This window comes from Mus caroli, unplaced genomic scaffold (assembly GCF_978045245.1).
Source record: "Mus caroli unplaced genomic scaffold, Mus_caroli_1 scaffold_2, whole genome shotgun sequence".
In the NCBI taxonomy this organism is placed as follows: Eukaryota; Metazoa; Chordata; class Mammalia; order Rodentia; family Muridae; genus Mus; species Mus caroli.
Genome location: NW_028227257.1, coordinates 45,122,821 through 45,141,407, shown reverse-complemented (window position 1 = coordinate 45,141,407; position 18,587 = coordinate 45,122,821). Strand labels below are relative to the sequence as shown.

The 18,587-nt window shown below is 39.3% G+C and overlaps 1 protein-coding gene across 2 annotated transcripts in view; it reads left to right on the top strand.

Moving 5' to 3' along the window:
- The window catches only part of Plcb1 (phospholipase C beta 1), a 694,761-nt gene that overhangs the window by 9,543 nt on the left and 666,631 nt on the right, over positions 1-18,587 (top strand). For both annotated transcript variants that reach the window (XM_085833870.1, XM_085833871.1), the window contains exon 2: positions 16,798-16,875. In XM_085833870.1, coding sequence (XP_085689996.1) covers positions 16,798-16,875 — 78 coding nt within the window. The remainder of the gene's footprint in view (positions 1-16,797; positions 16,876-18,587) is intronic.

Sequence of the window (18,587 nt, the reverse complement as noted above, 5' to 3'; positions counted from 1 at the left end):
ATTTCCCCTCTTAGTTTTAGAGGTTTCAGTGTTAATAGCTCAGTCCTGTTCCTTTGGACAAGGGAACTTGTGTCATAGCAGGAGAATGTGTCAGAGTACAACCAGATCTTCTCGTTGCCAGGAAGGGAGAGAGAGAACGGATCCTATAGTCCTGGACACCTCCCAATAAGTCTCTCTTTTCTGAAGACCCCATCAGCTCCCAGTAACCTCACCCTGGGGATGGAGATTTTCAAACATGGGTTTTTAGGTGATATTCGCTATGGTAACAGTAGCAAAACCTTTAGCCTCTAGAGTCTGAGCATAAGAAAACTTTACACTGTTTCTATTCTCTTTCCTCTTTTACGGTCTCTGCCCTCCCCTGTCTTTCTCCCCCTCATTTCCCCAGATCTAATGTTTGCTCTGCAGCAGTTTGCCCTTGAACTTCTGGTCTTCTTCCCTCTAACTCCTGAGCTGGGATTAGAGTTATGAAGCATCCTACTCATGGAGATTGTGCTAGGCAAGCTGGGTAAGCCTCTGCTTACTGAGTCACTCCCCTGCCCTGGGAAGGTAACCTCTACTATCTTTCTTCCTCTCACCTTCATCCTCCTTCTCAGCCCGAAAAAGCCTTGTTTTGCATTGGTTTGAAAATGTTAATTACTGCTTTAATCTTTCTTTCTTTCTTTCTTTCTTTCTTTCTTTCTTTCTTTCTTTCTTTCTCTCTCTCTCTCTCTCTCTCTCTCTCTCTCTCTCTCTCTCTCTCTTTCCTTCCTTCCTTCCTTCCTTCCTTCCTTCCTTCCTTCCTTCCTTCCTTCCTCCTTCCTTCTTTTTCTTTTCTTTTTTTGGCTATGGCTTATGACAAATGTAGGTCCCAACTCCAAATGATGTTTGGAATCTATCTAGTGTCTTTTCCTACAGTGCCCTTTTTCACATTCATTCATACAGTTAATATCCACACTTTGCAATATGTTGATACACATCTTAAAAGATAATCAACCAGTATTACGAAGTTGTGATGATAAATGCCTTTGTTCTTGTTCTTATGGAGTTTATATGCAAGTTGGGGCAATAGCTATTAGTCAAATAAAGCTACCATTTTATTCTAATTGTATTGTTACAGAAAAAAGTACACATATTTATAAGTAGTATGGGGAGAATTTATTTTTGATAAATTCTATTAATGAGAAGATCTGGGTGCTATGTAGGACTTAATGACAGTACAGGATGCATTTCAGCCATGAAAGAGGATGTGGCGACATTACAAGGAGTCAAGGAGCATAGGACTTTGAAGGACAGAAGCAGGATAAGCCAGCGGGGAGTGTGGCTCAGATAATGCTGTGTGGTAGCAAGAGCCTGCCTGTGCAGTGCCTTTGTCTGAGAAGTTTTTACACATAAAGTCAACAGGAAGCTAATAAACCCATGGTTCTCAGTGTATGTATTACTGTCATTTGGGGCCAGGGAATATTTTGCTGCAAGGTTCTGGCTTGCTTGTATTTTAAGATGCCTAGTCGCTTATCTGGCTTTTACCCAATACATGCCAGAATTTTGATCCTCAAACTGTTTGTAGATATTGCCTGCAGGCCCCTGAGTTGCAAAACTGCCTCCCCTGTTGAGACTCACTGATTAAAATAACATGCTCTGCTCTTATCTGATTTAAAATGTATCAGGGCCCTCTCTTGTCTCTCTCTCCATGTCCCTCCCCACCAGCAAGCATGCTAGTAAGTACATAACAAGATACTCAGCATCACTAGTCATTAATCATGGTAAATTCAACTCAAGTCAGATGGTTTCTTGGTATCCAGGGCTGCATTGAAATGATCAGTTTTTCCATCTGATACACATGCTACATAATGGGCATCTAGGTTGGTCACAAGGGGTCCAGGCTTTTGGTTTACTCGGTGTTGGACACATACTGCATGCCATTTACAGAATCATGCTTCTGCTTTTCTTGCATGTTCTGTTGAAAGAATTTTTGTACCTTTTGGTTAAAACTAAGTTCTTAATTGTACTTTCTCTGCTGCTTCTCTTTTCTATTCCAAAGCTTCTTAGTTCTCTGATTTCCTTTATTTAGAGAAATTTCAGTCAGCCGGTAGCCCAGGAGGAAAACCCCCATCCAATGATGATATGCATGGAAATTCTGCTTCATAGATGAGATTGAGCATTCTGATTTATCATTTGCTATGGTTTTATGTCACATGTCCCCTACAAGCTTGTGTGTATGACCACTTGGTCCCTAGCTGGTGGTGCTGACTGGAGAACTTGTAAAACCTTAGGGAAAGGTCCTCATTAGGGGAAGCAGACCATTGTGGGATGTTCCTGGAGGTCTGTAGACCCGCTCTACTTCCAACTGCTGTATCTCTCTCTGCTTGATGGTTCTCTGAGATGTAAGCATGTGGGTACCACCATCTAGGATCATCACAGAGCTGCTAACTCCATGCTTTCCCATTGTGAAAAATTGTCTTACTTCAAACTATGAGCCCAGATAAGCCTCTTTCCGTATGTTGCTTCTTGTTGGATAATTAGTCGTGGCAAAGAGAAAAGCAATAGGTTTATTATGCTTTTATCTCATACTCAGAGTTGTATTGATTATGTTTCGTATTCTGTCTCAGAATTCTCCTTTTTCACCCCAGTGTACATTATCAGCATATTTTCTCCACCACTTCCTAAAATAAATCTTGGGCAACCCTGTGGACCATTGCAGTCTCCCTTTTCCTGTGTTGATATTAAAGTATTGGTTCATTTAGAAGTGCTTGTGTCTAGTCATATGTGTTCTCTTGGAGTAGCATGAAATTATGAAAGTCACCATGAAGTCAAAATTGTAGTCAGCCTTGACCAACACACCTTAGACATGTGCTAAGGAAGGAGTTGTGGAATCTGAGGACTGGTGCTTGAGGCTATTCATGAGGCTAAGGGTTACTTTCATATCAATTGATATGGGCTTCCAGTACAAAGTAGCACAGATTTTCAATAGAAACTCTCCTCTTGGTTCTTGAGACTAAAAGTGTACAGTTTTAGAAAGCTTATTTTCTTCTCAGAGCCAGAGGGAAAAGTTTGTTCCAGGCCTCTCTTCTTGGCATGGGTAGCTGTTTTCCCCTCTATCTCTTTCAGGTTGTGTCTGTGACCCAGGTTCTTCTTCTTCTTCTAAGGATACTTGGATTAGCACCCACCCTTAAGACTTCTTAACTTAATCATATCTTTAAAGAAACTATCTCCAAATAAGGGCATGCTTAGAGTTCTTCAGCATCTTCCAGGGGAGAAAACACAGATCAGCCTGTAGCCTACCTGAGTCGGGTAAAGAGTAGCTTGCCAACACGGAAAATCTCCAGATGAGATGGACAGAAAAGAAAACTGAGTTTTCTTGCTATTGCCATCAGTGTTTGTAGTTTCACTGTCCCGTAGAAATATATTAGGATCACATGAGATTTTTTATGTGTGTATGGATATATACGTATGTGCATGACCGATACAGGTAGAACCATGGGCACACTAGCAGTCCAGCTTGATCCACTTGGTGAGTTCAAGGCCAAAGACCTGTCTCTCATACAGTAGGGAATGCCTGAGGAATATAACCCGAGGTTGTTATTGCCTTCCTGACTCTCACAGCCTCACTACTGTGGATCTCAAAAGTATAACTCTGGTCCAGCAGAATCATCACCTCTGTTGGCTTATTAGAAGTGTGAATTCCCAGACTCTATCCTACACATAGCAAAAACGTCCCCTCCTTTCTTACTTAGCTCCATGGAATGGGTCCTGCAATCCATTTTAAGAACTCAGTACTTTTGGTGTACCTGCAAATGTCAAAACTATCATCTTATGGAATTACCATGCTATTGATATTGATGAAGAAAGAATAAAAACCAAAACCTTTTGTGTTGGTTAGAATTTTTTTAAAGAGGCGAGATAGATGTTAGACAGATTCTGGAGTCATCTGAAAAGAAAGAACCTCAACTGAGAAAATGCTTGCATTTGATTGGAATGTGGGCAAACCTGTGGGGCATTTTCTTAGTTAAAGATTGTTTTCAGAAAGCCTAGCATATTGTGTGTAGTTGCACCTCTGGGATTGGGGGTCCTGCATTGTATAGCAAAGCAAGTTGAAAGAGCCATGCAGGGAAAGTCCTTAAGCAGCATTCTTTCCTGTCTTCAGCTTCTTTTCCTACTTCTAAGTTCCTGCCTTCAGTTTTTGTCACAGATTTCCCAATAATAGGCTGTAGCCTACAAGCTAAACAAACAAACAAACAAACAAACAAACACCCTTTCCTCTCCAAGTTGCTTTAGGCATTTTATCACAGTGATAGAAAACAAACTATAACAGAAATCTGTTAGTAAACAAACTAAGATCCCCTGTGAGGGTTGGCTCAATTCTAGAGTAGCCAACTGATCTAAGAATCACAGCCCTGGGAGTGAGAGGATGACTGTGTATTTCAGACATCACTCCTAGGCACACATTCTGACAGATAATATGTAGCATCTTGGCTGAGTAGCTACTTTGATATGGAGAGAATACAGAATTTTACAGCTCTGTAGCAAATAAAACTGGAAATGACAATTTGTGTATTTCTGAGTCAGACCAGGCCTTGAATGCCAAGAATGCTGAATTCCAGTTGGTCCTGGAATGTTTGATTATGAAGGAAGGGGGCATGAGGACGAGACAAATGATCACTGACTGAGGACCTGTACCCAAGTATGGGGGCAGGAAGGAGAAAAAATACACTAGAATTGGCAGTATTCAATTGAAGCAAAGGGACTTAATACAAAGAGACCACAATAAAAATTTGATAGACTTTGATCTTTTCACTTTAATGCTTGGTTTTTGTAGATTCTTGCAGAGAATTGTCACCAAGATCTTTTTAATGGGATCTTGTTCATTGCTCTGATAAGAAGAGGAGGTGACATGAAAATGATAATTCATACTTACAGGTTAGTTCACGTTGGTCTGGAAGTTAGGGGACATGCTGTGTGAAGCTCACACCTGTACATTAGTTCTGGTTGGTCAGGAAGCTGGAGCAGGTACTGTGTGGAGCTCGACAGTATTTTCATTTTGCTCACCTTAGGAAGAACAGATGATAGAAGATGGCTGCAAATGCTTCTGTGAGCTGTCAAGTGTGTAATCTCACAGAAGCCTAAAATGTCTTTGAATTATTCCTGCATTTTAAGATCAAATTTTATTTCCAAGTGTCTTCTTTTTTTGACACTTAAAGTTTAAATAATTCTAAAATTTTCCACTCCTTATGAAGTTCTATGCAACTGTGCAATTCTTTTAAATCATTTTTCAAGCTGTAGGTTAAGAATGTGTGGGAAAAGACTGGACAGGTAGCTCAGTGGTTGAGAGCACCGACCGATATTCCAGTTTGGTTTCTGACACTTGCACCTGCACCTGCATAGTTGCTGATAATTGTTGGAACACCAGTCCTAGTATACCCACCATTGTTTTCTGACCTCTGTGAACAATAGATATGCAAGTGGCTCACAGATGTATGTGAAGACTAAACACCCATACACATAAAATAAATACAGTTTTAAAGAAGTGGTCAAAATGAATGCATAAAGAATATCAGAATAAGATAGGATTGTGGTCGCTTCAAAATATTAAATATAGACCTACTACATGAGCCAGAAATTCCTCTGTTCAATATCTACTGAAAATAATTGAAAGTAAAGTCTCAAAGAGATGTCCCTGCTTCTTTGTCTACAGTAACATTATTGACAGCTACCAAAGAAAGTAACCCAAATGTCCACTGAAAGATGAGTAGATAGTCAAACATAGTGCATCTATGATACAGACCCTCAGAGAGAAAGGCTGATCCACAGGCTGTAGCATGAATGTACATGGACAGCATTTTGCAAAAGGAAATAAGCCAGGTGGAAAAGGATCCTTTGTATGCTTTCATTTATAAGTATAACATAGAGTAATCTTTAAGTATAACATAGAGCAATCTTTTTTTTGAGACAGGAAGTAGAATTGTAGTTATTAGAGCTGTGGAAGGTGGGACTAGCACGTGATGTTTAAACTATCGTGGCATTTCTGTTAGGGACGGTGACGTGTTTCTGCCACTGTGGACACTGGTACAGTAATACGCGTGTATGTGTATTTGACTGCAGTGCCACATAGCTGCAAGCTTTATGTTATATCTGTTTTACTTAATAAATGCATGTCAACATAAACCTACATTTAAGCCCATATTTATGTTTATTAGTGTGTGTGTGTTCATGTGCATATGTGTATGCTTGCCAAGATGAATTTGTGGCGATTAGAGAGCAACATTCAGGAGGTGATTCTTAACGTTTTACCTTGCTGAAGCCCAGCGTCTCTCTGGGATAGTACTCTGGGCTAGCTGGCCTGTGAGCCTCTGGCCAACTGTATCTCTGTCTTCAGCCTCGTCATAGGCATGAAGCATTACAGAATTGAGCCTCTGCCTCCAGACTCTTATACATGGGTTCTGGAGATGTGTGAGTTCCCAGGGACACACTCAGCTCCCCAGGCTTGAGAAGCAGGTGCTTTCACATCATGTCCTGGGCCAACATTTTTGTTTTTAAATATTCTAATATGAATAGTAAACATTGTCATGTGTCATGCATTTATTTGTGTAGGTGCTTTACTTAAAATCCATCCTCTTTGATTTTCTCAACCTTCTCAGATACATATCATCAGTACCTCTGCCTTTCTGTCCCTGTCCAGTGCAGAACTAAGGAACGGAATAGGGAGGCATTGGAAACCAGGTGGGCAGCCTCCAGCCCTGGGCTCTTAAAACTCAACTTACAAGGAAATCAGAATTCATTTTACTACTCGGCCTACCATGAAGAAACAATAAAATATTCCAAGGTTCTCTCTGTAAGTTCTCTGTAAGCTTTTACTAAAACTTCTTTAGATTATACAGAGGTTAGGATTTGCTGTAGTTTGGATAAATATGAAAACTTTTTTTTTTTAAGTAGACTCCAGCCAGAGAAGCAGATTGGCTAATTTCAGTTCTTCACCTATTCCTTCTCTTCTCCAAATCTAACCTCCAGTCTCATATCTAGCTCTACAGTAGCCACTTGCTGAGGCTACCCTTGCCCCTGTTCCAAGTCCACTGGATTACAAAGATCTTCTCCTCATAACCCCCCATACATTAAATTGCTTTATCCCAGCCATCAACTCCCTCAGGCAATCCCTAGGAACCTATAGGCCACTCCAGTCAGGGATCCAGTCAACTAACTACGAATCTTCATGTTTCCCTCCATTCCTCCAAATCCTCCATTCTCATCCTTAGCTCTGTAACAAACCATGTGCTGAAGCCTCTCCTCACACTCTGCTCCCATTCCCAGAGGACTATGTAAATTCTGCATAGGGAACACCCTGATTTCCTCCCTCCTGTGACCCCCACCCCCATTCCAGTTGCTAAGTGTCAGCTCCCAATACCTAGAAAGACAATACCTGGAAAGCCCAATACCTAGAGCTCTCAGTGGCCACACTTATCAGGATTCCAGAAGAATTCCCTATAGGACATTACACAGCCAACATACTATCCTGAGAACTAGAGAGGAAATAGAAACCAAGGAACAAAACACCTATCCAAAAAAGACAAGATCAGATATCAATACCTGGAATTACAGTCTTTCCAAACCCAGATACTTAGACACCAGCATAAAACCACAATAACAATATGTCTTCACTGAAGGCTGCAATCCTATCACAGTATGCCCTGAATATTTGAACATAGTTAGAGCACAAAAGGAAAACCTTAAAATGGCCTTTATGAATATGATAGAGGCACTTAAAAAGGAAATGAAGAAATCCATTAAAGGAATCTATACAAGCACAAACAGTGGAAGGAAATGAACAAAACAGCTCAAGACCTGAAAATGTGAATAGAATGAATAAATCCAAACTGAGGGAGGTGTGGAAATGAAAAAAGAAAGTGTGGAAACTAGAACAGGAACCACAGACACAAGATTCACCAAGATGGAAGAGAGACTCTCAGGAATTGGAGACAGGAGAGAAGAAATGGGTATCTCTGTCAAATTAAATGTTAATTTAAAAAATCCTGAAATATCCAGGAAGTGTGACAACATGAAAATGCAAAGTCTATGAATAATGGAAACAACAGAAGGCAAGAAACCCTGGTCAAAAGCACAGAAGATATTTTCAACAAAATCATAGAAAATAAGTTTCCGTAACTTAAAGAAGTAGATGCCTGTCAAGATACAAAAAGCATACAGAACACAAAATATATTTGACCAGAAAAGAAAGCCTTTTCACCATGCAACAGAACAAAAAGAGAATATTAAAAGCTGCAAAGGAGAGCTGGGCTTGGTGGCGCATGCCTTTAATCCCAGCACTTGGGAGACAGAGGCAGGCGGATTTCTGAGTTCGAGGCCAGCCTGGTCTACAAAGTGACTTCCAGGACAGCCAGAGCTACAGTGAAACCCTGTCTCCAAAACCAAACAAACAAAAAACAACAACAAAAAACAAACAAACAAAACCAGACCTATTACAATAACAATTGACTTTTTAATGGGGACTTTATGGAGCACAGATGCCAGTCCAGACTGCTATACCCAGCCAAACTTTCAATCACCATAGATGGAGATAATAAGCATAATGTCTATAAACCTAGCCCTACAGAATGCACTAGAAGGACAACTCCAACATAAAATGGTTAACCACACAGAAGAAAAAAAGAAATAAATGAACCTGATAAGTAAATCAAAAGAGGGGAAACACACACACAAAATCACACACAGACACACCAGAAACAACAACAACATAACAGGAATCAATGGACACTATTCATTGATATCTCTCATACCAATGGTCTTAATTCCACAATAAAAAGACACAGACTAACAGAATAAATGAGAAAAGAGAATATATCTTTCTGCCGCATTCTAGAAACAAACAACATCAAGGCTAAACATCACCTCAAGGTAAAGAGAAGGAAAAAGATATTCCAAGCAAATGAATCTAAGAAGCAAGCTATGGTAGTCATTTTAATGACTGACAAAATAGACTTCAAACCAAAATGATCAGAAGAGATGGGGAAGGATACTACATACTCATCAAAGGAAAGATCAACTAAGAGGTCATTATTAACTCTTAACATCCTAACATCTATTGAACAAACACAAGGACACCTAAGTTCATAAAAGAAACACCACTACAATTTAAATCACATATTAACCCCTCACACACTGACAGTGGGAGATTTCAGTAACCCACTCTTGCCAATAGGTCATCCAGACTAAAACTAAACAGAGATTTTCTGGTGCTAACTGATGTTATAAACCAAATGAACAGGGGTTAGGAATTTAGCTCAGTGGTAGAAAGCAAGGGTCTAGGTTTGGTACTCTGTTATTGAGGGGAAAACTCAACAGACCAACCAGCCAACCAACCAGCCAACCAACCAGCCAACCAACCAGCCAACCAACCAGCCAGCCAACCAGCCAACCAGCCAAACAGCCAAACAGCCAACCAGCCAACCAGCCAACCAGCCAACCAGCCAACCAGCCAACCAGCCAATTAGTCAGCCAGCCAGCCAGCCAACTAACCAACCAAAAAATGGACCTGACATATATTTACAGAGGTTTTTGTTTGTTTGGTTTGGGTACTTTTATTGGTTACTTTATTTATTTTTATTCCAAATGTTGTCCTTCCAGATTTCCCCTCCATAAACACCATATCTCATCTTCCCCAACTCTGCTTCTATGAGGGTGCTCCTCTACTTACCCAACCACCCACTCCTGCTTCACTGCCCTAGCATCTTCCTACACTGGGGCATCGAGCTTCCACCGGACTAAGGTCCTCCCCTCTTATTGATGCCAGATAAGGCCATCCTCTGTTACATATGCATCTGGAGCCATGGGTCCCTCTATGTGTACTCTTCGGTTGGTGGTTTAGTCCCTGGGAGCTCTGGAGGGTCTGGTTGGTTGATACTGTTCTTCTTCCTATGGGGTTGCAAACCCCTTCAGCTCCTTCAATCTTTCCCCTAACTCCTCCATTGGGGTCCCCATGCTCAGTCTGATGGTTGGCTGCGAGCATCCACATCTGAATTGGTCATGCTCTGGCAGAGCCTCTCAAAGGACAGCTATACCAGGCTTCTGTCAGCAAACACTTCTTGGTATCAGAAAAAAATAATTCCATCTTCTCAACAGCTCATGGAACTTTCTCCAAAATTGACCAAATATTAGACACAAACTAATTCTTAGTAGGTACAAGGAAGTTGAAGTAACACCGTTCATGCTATCTCACCATCATGGATTAAAGCTGGACATAAAGAACAGCAGAAATAATAGAGTGTGTACAAACTTGTGGAACTTACTTACTCAATGATAAATGGATCAAGGCAGAAACAATAAAGAAATGAAAGACTTCCAAGAACTGAATGAAAGGAATGTACAACATAAAAAAAACTTATAGACACAACAAAAGTGGTTTTAAGTGGCAAGTTCATAGCACTAAATGCCTACATAGAAAAATGGGGAAAATCTCATACTAGTAACTTAACAGCACACCCGAAAGCTCTAGAACAACAACAGCAAAAATAAATAAATAAATAAATGACACCCGAAAAGGAGTAGATGGCAAGAAATAATCAAATTCAGGACTGAAATCAATAAAATTAAAGCAGTACAAAGAATCAATAAAACAAAGTGTTGGTTCTTTGAGAAACATTGATAAAACTGAAAATGTTATCCAAATTAACTAAAGGCATAGAGAATATCCAAACTACCAAAATTAGAAATGAAAATGGAGACATTAACAACAGACACTGAGAGAATCCAGAGAATCCTAAGGACATACTTTAAAAACCTGAACTCCACCAAATTGGAAAACCTTTAAAAAAAAAGGATAATTTTCTTGTATATGCCACTTAACAAAGTTAAGATCAGATAAGCAATTTAAACACACCTATAACCCCTAATGAAGTAGAAGCATAGAAGCAGTCATTAAAAGTTTCTCAATGTTCCCCAACAAACAACAATACCAAAACCCAACCCATGATTAGATGATTTTAGCACAGAATTCTACTAGACTTGCTAGGAGTTAAATACAGTACTTAAATTATTCCACAAATGGAAACAGGAGGAACGTTGCCCAGTATGTTTTATGAAGCCATAATTATCCTGATAACCATACCTACTAAAGACCCAACACAGAAAGTGAACTACGGATTAATTTCCCTAATGAACTTGGATGCAAATGTTCTCAATAAATTATTTGTGAACAGAATGTAAAAACACATTAAAATATAACCATCATGATCTAGTAGGCTTCATCCTAGAGATGGCATATGTAAATTGGTATATATAATCCACCTTAGAAACAAACTAAAAGGCATAAACCATATGATCATCTCATTAGATGCAGAAAAGACCTTTGACAAAATCCAACACTCCTTCATGATAAACTTCTTGAGATTAGTGATACAATGGACATATCTCAACTCAATAAAGGTAGTTTACAGCAATCCCATAGCCAACTTAAGTGGAGAGAGTAATTCCATTAAAATATGAAATAAGACAAGGTTGTCTACCCTCTCCATATATATTCAGTATCATGCTTGAAGACTTACTAGAGCAATAAGACAACTGAAGGATGAATGGAATACACATTGAAAATGAAGAAGTCCACTATCTTTATTTGGAGATGATATGATAGTATTTATACAATATCCTAAAAATTCTACTGGATAACTCCTTCAGCAAAGTGTTTGTTTCACCAAAGTGTTTAGCTGTATACAAAATTAACTCAGAAAAATCAGTTACGAATATACATATAACAAGTATACAAATATACAAATACACAAATAGCAAATGAACTGATGAATCTAGGAAAGAACACATTTCTTAATGGGCTCAAATAATATGAAACATATTGTTGTAGCTCTAACCAAGCTGAAAAACTTACAAGAATTTTTAAGATGTTGAGAAAGAAATTGAAGATATCAGAAGATGAAAAGATCTTTTATGCTTATGGATAGGATTAATATATATAAACAGCTGTTTTACTAAAAGCAATCTACAGATTTGATGCAATACCCATAAAATTCCAACACAATTCATCCCAGATTTTGAAAGGACTATTCTCAGTTTTATTTGGAAACATTGGGGAGGCAGTAGCTGAGGTGCCTAGCAGTGGGGACATGAGCCTAGCATGTAAGTCCTCTGAGAGTCTCTACCCAGCAGCTGACTGAAACAGATACAGATACCCACAGTCAAACATTAGGCAGAGGTCAGGGACTCTTATGGAAGAGTTAGTGGAAGAATTGAAGGCTTTGAAGGCTATGTGAACCCCAAAGGAGGACCAATAGAATCAACTAACCTGGACCCCTAGGAACTCTCAGAGACTAAGCCACCATCCAAAGAACAGGCTGGAACAAACTGTTTCCCAACAGGGCTGCCTGTCTGGCCTAATCTGGCAAAGGCTTGATGTGATAGGGTATGGGGATGGCCAAGAGGGCCCTTTCCTAATAAGAAAAGGGGAGGGGGTGGGGAAAAGGACTCTGTGAGTGGGTGACCTGGAGGAGGGGGCAGAGTTTAGGATGTAAATAAGTAAATATAACAAAGCAAAACAAGACAAAAATCCCCTAAAAACAAAACCCCATATAGCTGAAAAAATATCCCAACTATTAAAAAAAAAAAGAAACCATGAAATTCTCAGGTAAGTGGAATGAACCAGAAATAAACAGAAACAAAACAAACAACACCAAACAAAAAACAAATAAAATTATGCTGAGTGAGGTATCCTAGAACCAGAAATAGAAATATGTTATTGGCTTATATATAGATATAAGCTTTTAAGTTCGTGATAACCAACCTAAAATCTATAGAACCATCATTACATTTAAAGGATCTAGGGGGAACAGATAGACCTCATTAGGGATGGGAAATAGAATAGGTAGTTATGGAGGCATCATGGGAGTGCTTGCAGTGGGACAAACAAATGGGCATGAAACCAAGGGAGAGAATACAGGGAAGACAACTAAAATTGCAGGCCATCTGAGGGTTAGTATGGAAATATAGTGAAGTTGAACCTTTATATATATATATATATATATATATATATATATATATATAAGATAGTTTAACTAAGGTTGACATATAATGAGGGAGACAAAGCCTCAACTGGCCATCTCATCACTAGGATTGAGTTACATCTAATTGAGTTGGTGGCCAAAAGAGGCTCATGGGAATCCTCAAATAACCCAGGTCGTTGCCAAGACAGCTCTCCACAAACTGAGGGCAAGGTACATTGCTGAAGGCAACACCTACACAACTCATTGTGTTGATTCGAGAAATCTAGCTGATGCTTCCATAGGGCTTTCACCCCCGTGTTCTAACATCTTTAGTACCTCGAGGTAATCTGCACATAACCAAAAGATAAACATAATGCCAATGAATTAATCCAACACAACCTTGGATTAATATTGGTGTCATGTCTGTAAGTCATGCCGGTGCAAGGTTGGCACAAAGCTTGTGTGAAGAACCAATCAAGAAGTGATCTCTGTGAGCTGGAACAATGTCATATCTGACATTGCTTGGGTGACCAAGAACCTGCCTCTAAATAGTACAGGGACTTGGGATAAAATCAGATACTATTTCTTTGTTTTGTTTTTTAAAGTAGAACTTACAATAAAATGTCTTGTCATGGCACTCTGCTATACTCATAGACTGGTGCCTTCCTAAGCCATCATCAGAGAAGTGTCCTCCTTCAGCAGATGGGAAAAAATACAGAGACCCAGAGCAAGATAACAAGCAAGAGTGAGAGACTCTTCAATCTCTCTCTTTGGGTCTCAAGGAACTCTGCAGAAGAGGAGGCAAAAAGAGACTTAAGAACCAGAGAAAATGGAGGACACCAAGAAAATGAGGCCCTGTAAACCGACAAGCCCAACATATGAACTCACAGAGGCGAGGGTCACATGCACAGGGCCTGCGTGCACCTGCACCATATCTTTGGTTTATATTATGCCTTCCAGTTTAGTATTTTTATGGAATTCCTCAGTGTGTGAATGAATGGACCTATTTCTTGTGCCTTCTCTTGTGATCTTTTTCTTCTGGTTGTTTTGTCTATTCCTTTGCGTTAGGTTTTGCCTTACCTTATATTTTATTTTATTAGACTTTACTATTTATCCCTTAGAGTCCCCATGTGTCTTCTAACAAGAAACAGAAACCAAGTGGCTCTAGATGGGATGGGAAGTTGGAGGGGTAGAGGGGGTGGAAACTGTAATCAGGTTATATTATTTAAGAAAAAAATCTTATTTTCAATAAAGGGGAAAAGTGGCTAGTGGGACTTTGTGGGTACAGCTTCTGATGTCACTAGGAGAGACAATCTATTGTTTTGGTTGTGAGCCATTCCTTTAATGACTGGATTATCGCTCCATCTCTAGGAGACATGACCTCACAACAAACTCTCTGATCCTCTGGCTCTTACAATCTTTCCTCCAGTCTTCTGCAATGATCCCTGAACCTTACATATAGGAGGGTTTTGTCGACATATTGATTGGGACTGGGCTGGAGGTCACTCTTTGTTGATTTGTTGTGGTTTTCTGTAATGGTCTCTGTCTGTGGCAAAGAACAGTGTCCTTGAAGACTGGAGAAGTCTACATTTATCTGTGGGTATAAGGACAAATGTTTATACATTGTTAGGGATTGTGCTGGCTTAGTAGATTAGTGCTTGTAGATTCTTCTCCAATAACCATGTTTTCACAAGACCATCCAAATATGAGCTGAACAGGGATGACAAAAATGAATAAACTGGGTGGGAAAAAAGGCCATGAGGCCCCAACACTCTGGAAAGTATTATAGGCAGCTGAGGAGTGTGGGAGTTACTCATCCCCAAAGAGAAACACACTAGTTGGTTGTGTAGTGCCAGACAGTCAGCCCTAACCGTATACATACAAGAAACATATGGACTCAATAGGCTATATTTAGTAATATATATGCATACACAGCAATAACATCTGTAATAACAACTTTGAAAAAAAAGGTTAGACATTGGAAAGGGAGTGGGGCGAGGTATATGGAGAGCTTGGGAGGAAAGTAAGGAAAGGGTGAAATAGTATTATAATTAAATACAGCCTTAAAACAAATAAGCACCACCAACAAAATTGGCAGTGAAGTCACTTCAGTCCTACACAAAGAACTGCAGACAACTAAGGGACTGGGAGAGAGGGAGAGGTAGAAGAGCACGACAGTTACCCAATACCAAATAGTCAGTCCTGAAACTATACATTTGAGTAACATTATTTAGACTAAGCAGTTTATATTTAGGGTTATATATGTTCATGTATATAAACATATGCATGTAACAACAATTAATGAAAAAAGAGTACTTGAATTTGAAATAGAGAAGAGAAGGGAATATGGAGGGCTTGAGAGGAGGAAAGGAAATCATGTCATTATGATCTTAAAAGAGCAATAGAAAAAAATGGAAAACTGTATTTTCAGCCAAGGCCTGAGTAGAGTACTTCAACCCTGAATATGTTCATGTGGGGTGGGGAGATCTCACAGGATAAATAAAGAATGGCGGTGCCCCAATGGCTGCTGAGAGGGGCAGAATTAGTCTTCCCAAGGGATGAGCCCTTTGCTTGGGTATCTAATACCAAGTGGTCAGCCCTGGAACCATATACCCAGAAGTCACACTACATGGACTCAGCAGGTACTGTATGTGTATGTGCACATATGCATAGCAAATCATGGGAAAGAGGCCATGGGCTTGAATCGGGAGAGTCTGGAATGAGGGGACAGGGAAGGAGTTGAAGGAAGGAAAGCAAAAAGCAAATGATGTAGTTTTACTTGAAATTTATAAAACCATATTTGGTGTGTGTGTGTGTGTGTGTGTGTAAGAAGTAAGTTTTTGAATATTACCAGAAAAACAGCACATCTCAACAATGTTTGCTTTTATAGCACAATGCATACAACTGAGCTTCATAGACTCGTGCATTAAATTCAGAGCACTATTTGTCTATGATGTTTTAGATTAGTATGTGGAATTTAAACCTGCAATAATTTCCTATGCACCTTTCCAAGTATTTGAAAGATGGCCTTATTTACTGTTACCTTGGATACAATAATGCCCAAAAGCTATGCTTACTCTCTTTGGTACAATTAAAAATCATTTATGGAGCAAATGTAATTTAAAATATTATCCTCAAGCATGGATTTTAATTAACCTTAATTATATGAAATATGTGATGATAGCTAGTGTTAACATTATTTGGAAATCTAAATATAGATTTCTAACAGAAAGTATGCCAGTGTCTTGAAAATTGTGTCTTAATAAATGCATGCATTACTATCTTCCTTTTCCAGTTAAATAGAGATGTTCTTCTTATTGCTTAACTCTGTCAGTTCTGTGTCTGATACCCTTTTGGTATATGTACGTGCATACGATGATCTGTGTGCAAGGGTTTGCATGTCCTATGGTGCATGTGTGGAGATCAGAGGACAGCACTGGAAAGTCCTAACTTTCTACTATCTTTGGAACAACATCTTTTTATTGTTTACCAATGTTTATACCAGGCTTGCTAGCCCAGGAGTTTCTGGGGATTTTCTTGTCTGTACCTCACATATTGCCTTAAGGATGCTAGCATTAAACTGTCTATTACCATACTTGCCTTCATGTAGGTTCTAGGGATTTGAACCCAGGTCCTGATGTTTGTGTAGGAATGAGCCATTGCTTCAGCTGTCTGATTAATAATTCTATGAAGTTTAAAATGACTGTCTACTTTGCTTTAAACTTTTCTTAATAATTGATAACATTGAAGAGTCACTTAAGAGTTGTTGGTTCTTAGAAACTTCCCAAAGGGGCATGAATTGATGTGCATGTTTTCTTTCCTTTTCCAGGACTCCACTATTGTTACTCCAATTATTTTGAGGACTGATCCTCAGGGATTTTTCTTTTACTGGACAGACCAGAATAAGGTAAGAGATAAGATGTCTTTCTTACATTATCCTGTTGGTCTCTTACATAGTATTTGTTTACCTTATGTATGTCTTTCCATTTCACAGATGAACTTTTGCAGTATTATTTATTGATTCTACTTTCAGAGACTCAGGCTAAGGGCCTTAGGACTTTTCAAAGATGCTTGTGTGAAATGCTGGAGTCACTAGATCCTAAAATAATTATTATTGTTTTTCTGTTGGACTAGTGGATTGAATTTGGTGGTGAACATGATTTTGGACCTTCATCGATTTAAATCCCTTTCAGTGCAGAATGAAGAAAGTCAATGAGAAAATTCTCTATGACTTTAATGACCAAAGGTTGAACAGTCAGTCCTTCTCAATTCTCTCTGTGCTATAATTAACAGTTCTCCCAGTAGTAATCTGATATGGCCCTGATAATTTATTAATGTTTGTGATGGCAAATTGTGGTTGTCAATTTGTCACATCTGGAGAGAGGGAACCTCAGATGAGGAATTGTCTCCTTCATTGTAGACATATATATGGGATACTTATGACTTACAATTGATGTAGGAGAGTCAGGCCTGCTGTGGGCAGTACCATTCCTTGGCAAGTGGGCAGGCCTATAAGAAAGGTAGTCGAACATGAACCTGGGATCAAGCTAGTGTATAGTGTTTCTCTGTGGACTCTGCTTTAGTTTCTGATTCCAGGTTTCTTCCTTGAGTTCCTGCCTGGGTTATACTTTGTTATATATTGTAAACCATAAGCCAAATAAGCCATCACCCAAGCTGCTTTTGATCCTGTTTATCACAGCAACAGAGAGTAAAACTGGAACAGTGTTAAAAAATTAAAGCTACTTTTTTATTGAGTTTTCAAGAAACTTCCCACATTTAGGTTTCTGCCCACAATACTAAGAATTCAGTAGCTCAATTCTTATAAAGCCAGTTGAAGATCCTTTACTGAATTATTAAAAACTGTCTGCAGACCATAGGATTTACTTGAGGTTTAATGGGAAGTTAGACAAGAATATTCCTTAGAAGTGGTTATGTTTTCAAGAGTCGCTGGCACCTAAGAGGCCCAGCACATAGAATATTTTCATCCTCCAATTTCTGACATCTGAAGAGGTAATTTGTTGTCATTGTTTTGAGAGCACAGAATACATTTAGAAGCCAATAGGGAAGCAATACTAATAGAATAGTATTAGAACAGATAGGGGCTCACCAATTACTGTACAGTGTGGTTCAAATATTAGTTTTGAAACCCATGTTATGTAACTGTGGGCTTTTCTACCCACTCCCTAGTTCCCAAAATAATGACTCTGATGCTTATTATTTATGAATAAATGTCCAGGCTACAAGCTTTTGCTCTATCTCTGAATAGCTTGCCATTTAATTAACCCATTCATTCTGTTCTGTGAGTGTCATGTGGCTGGTAACCTCGTCTCAGTTTTATATGTCTGTCTCCTCAGAGTTTGGGGCAAATTTGTTTCCACACCAGACTCTTATCTCCGAGTTCCTCTCTCCCTCCCAGAATTCCCACCTCCTATTGGCCTCAGATAACAGGCTATTAGCTTTCTATTGACAGGTGATATTTCCATACAGTACACAAGAGATTCTCCCTTGGGTAATTAATCTTAGGCCTTGTCTTGGCAGCCCTTCACACTTGTGTGTACATGTTGTAACTCCTCAGAATTGTGGGTCCTCTCAGGAACTTTTCTATGCTGAAAAATTATT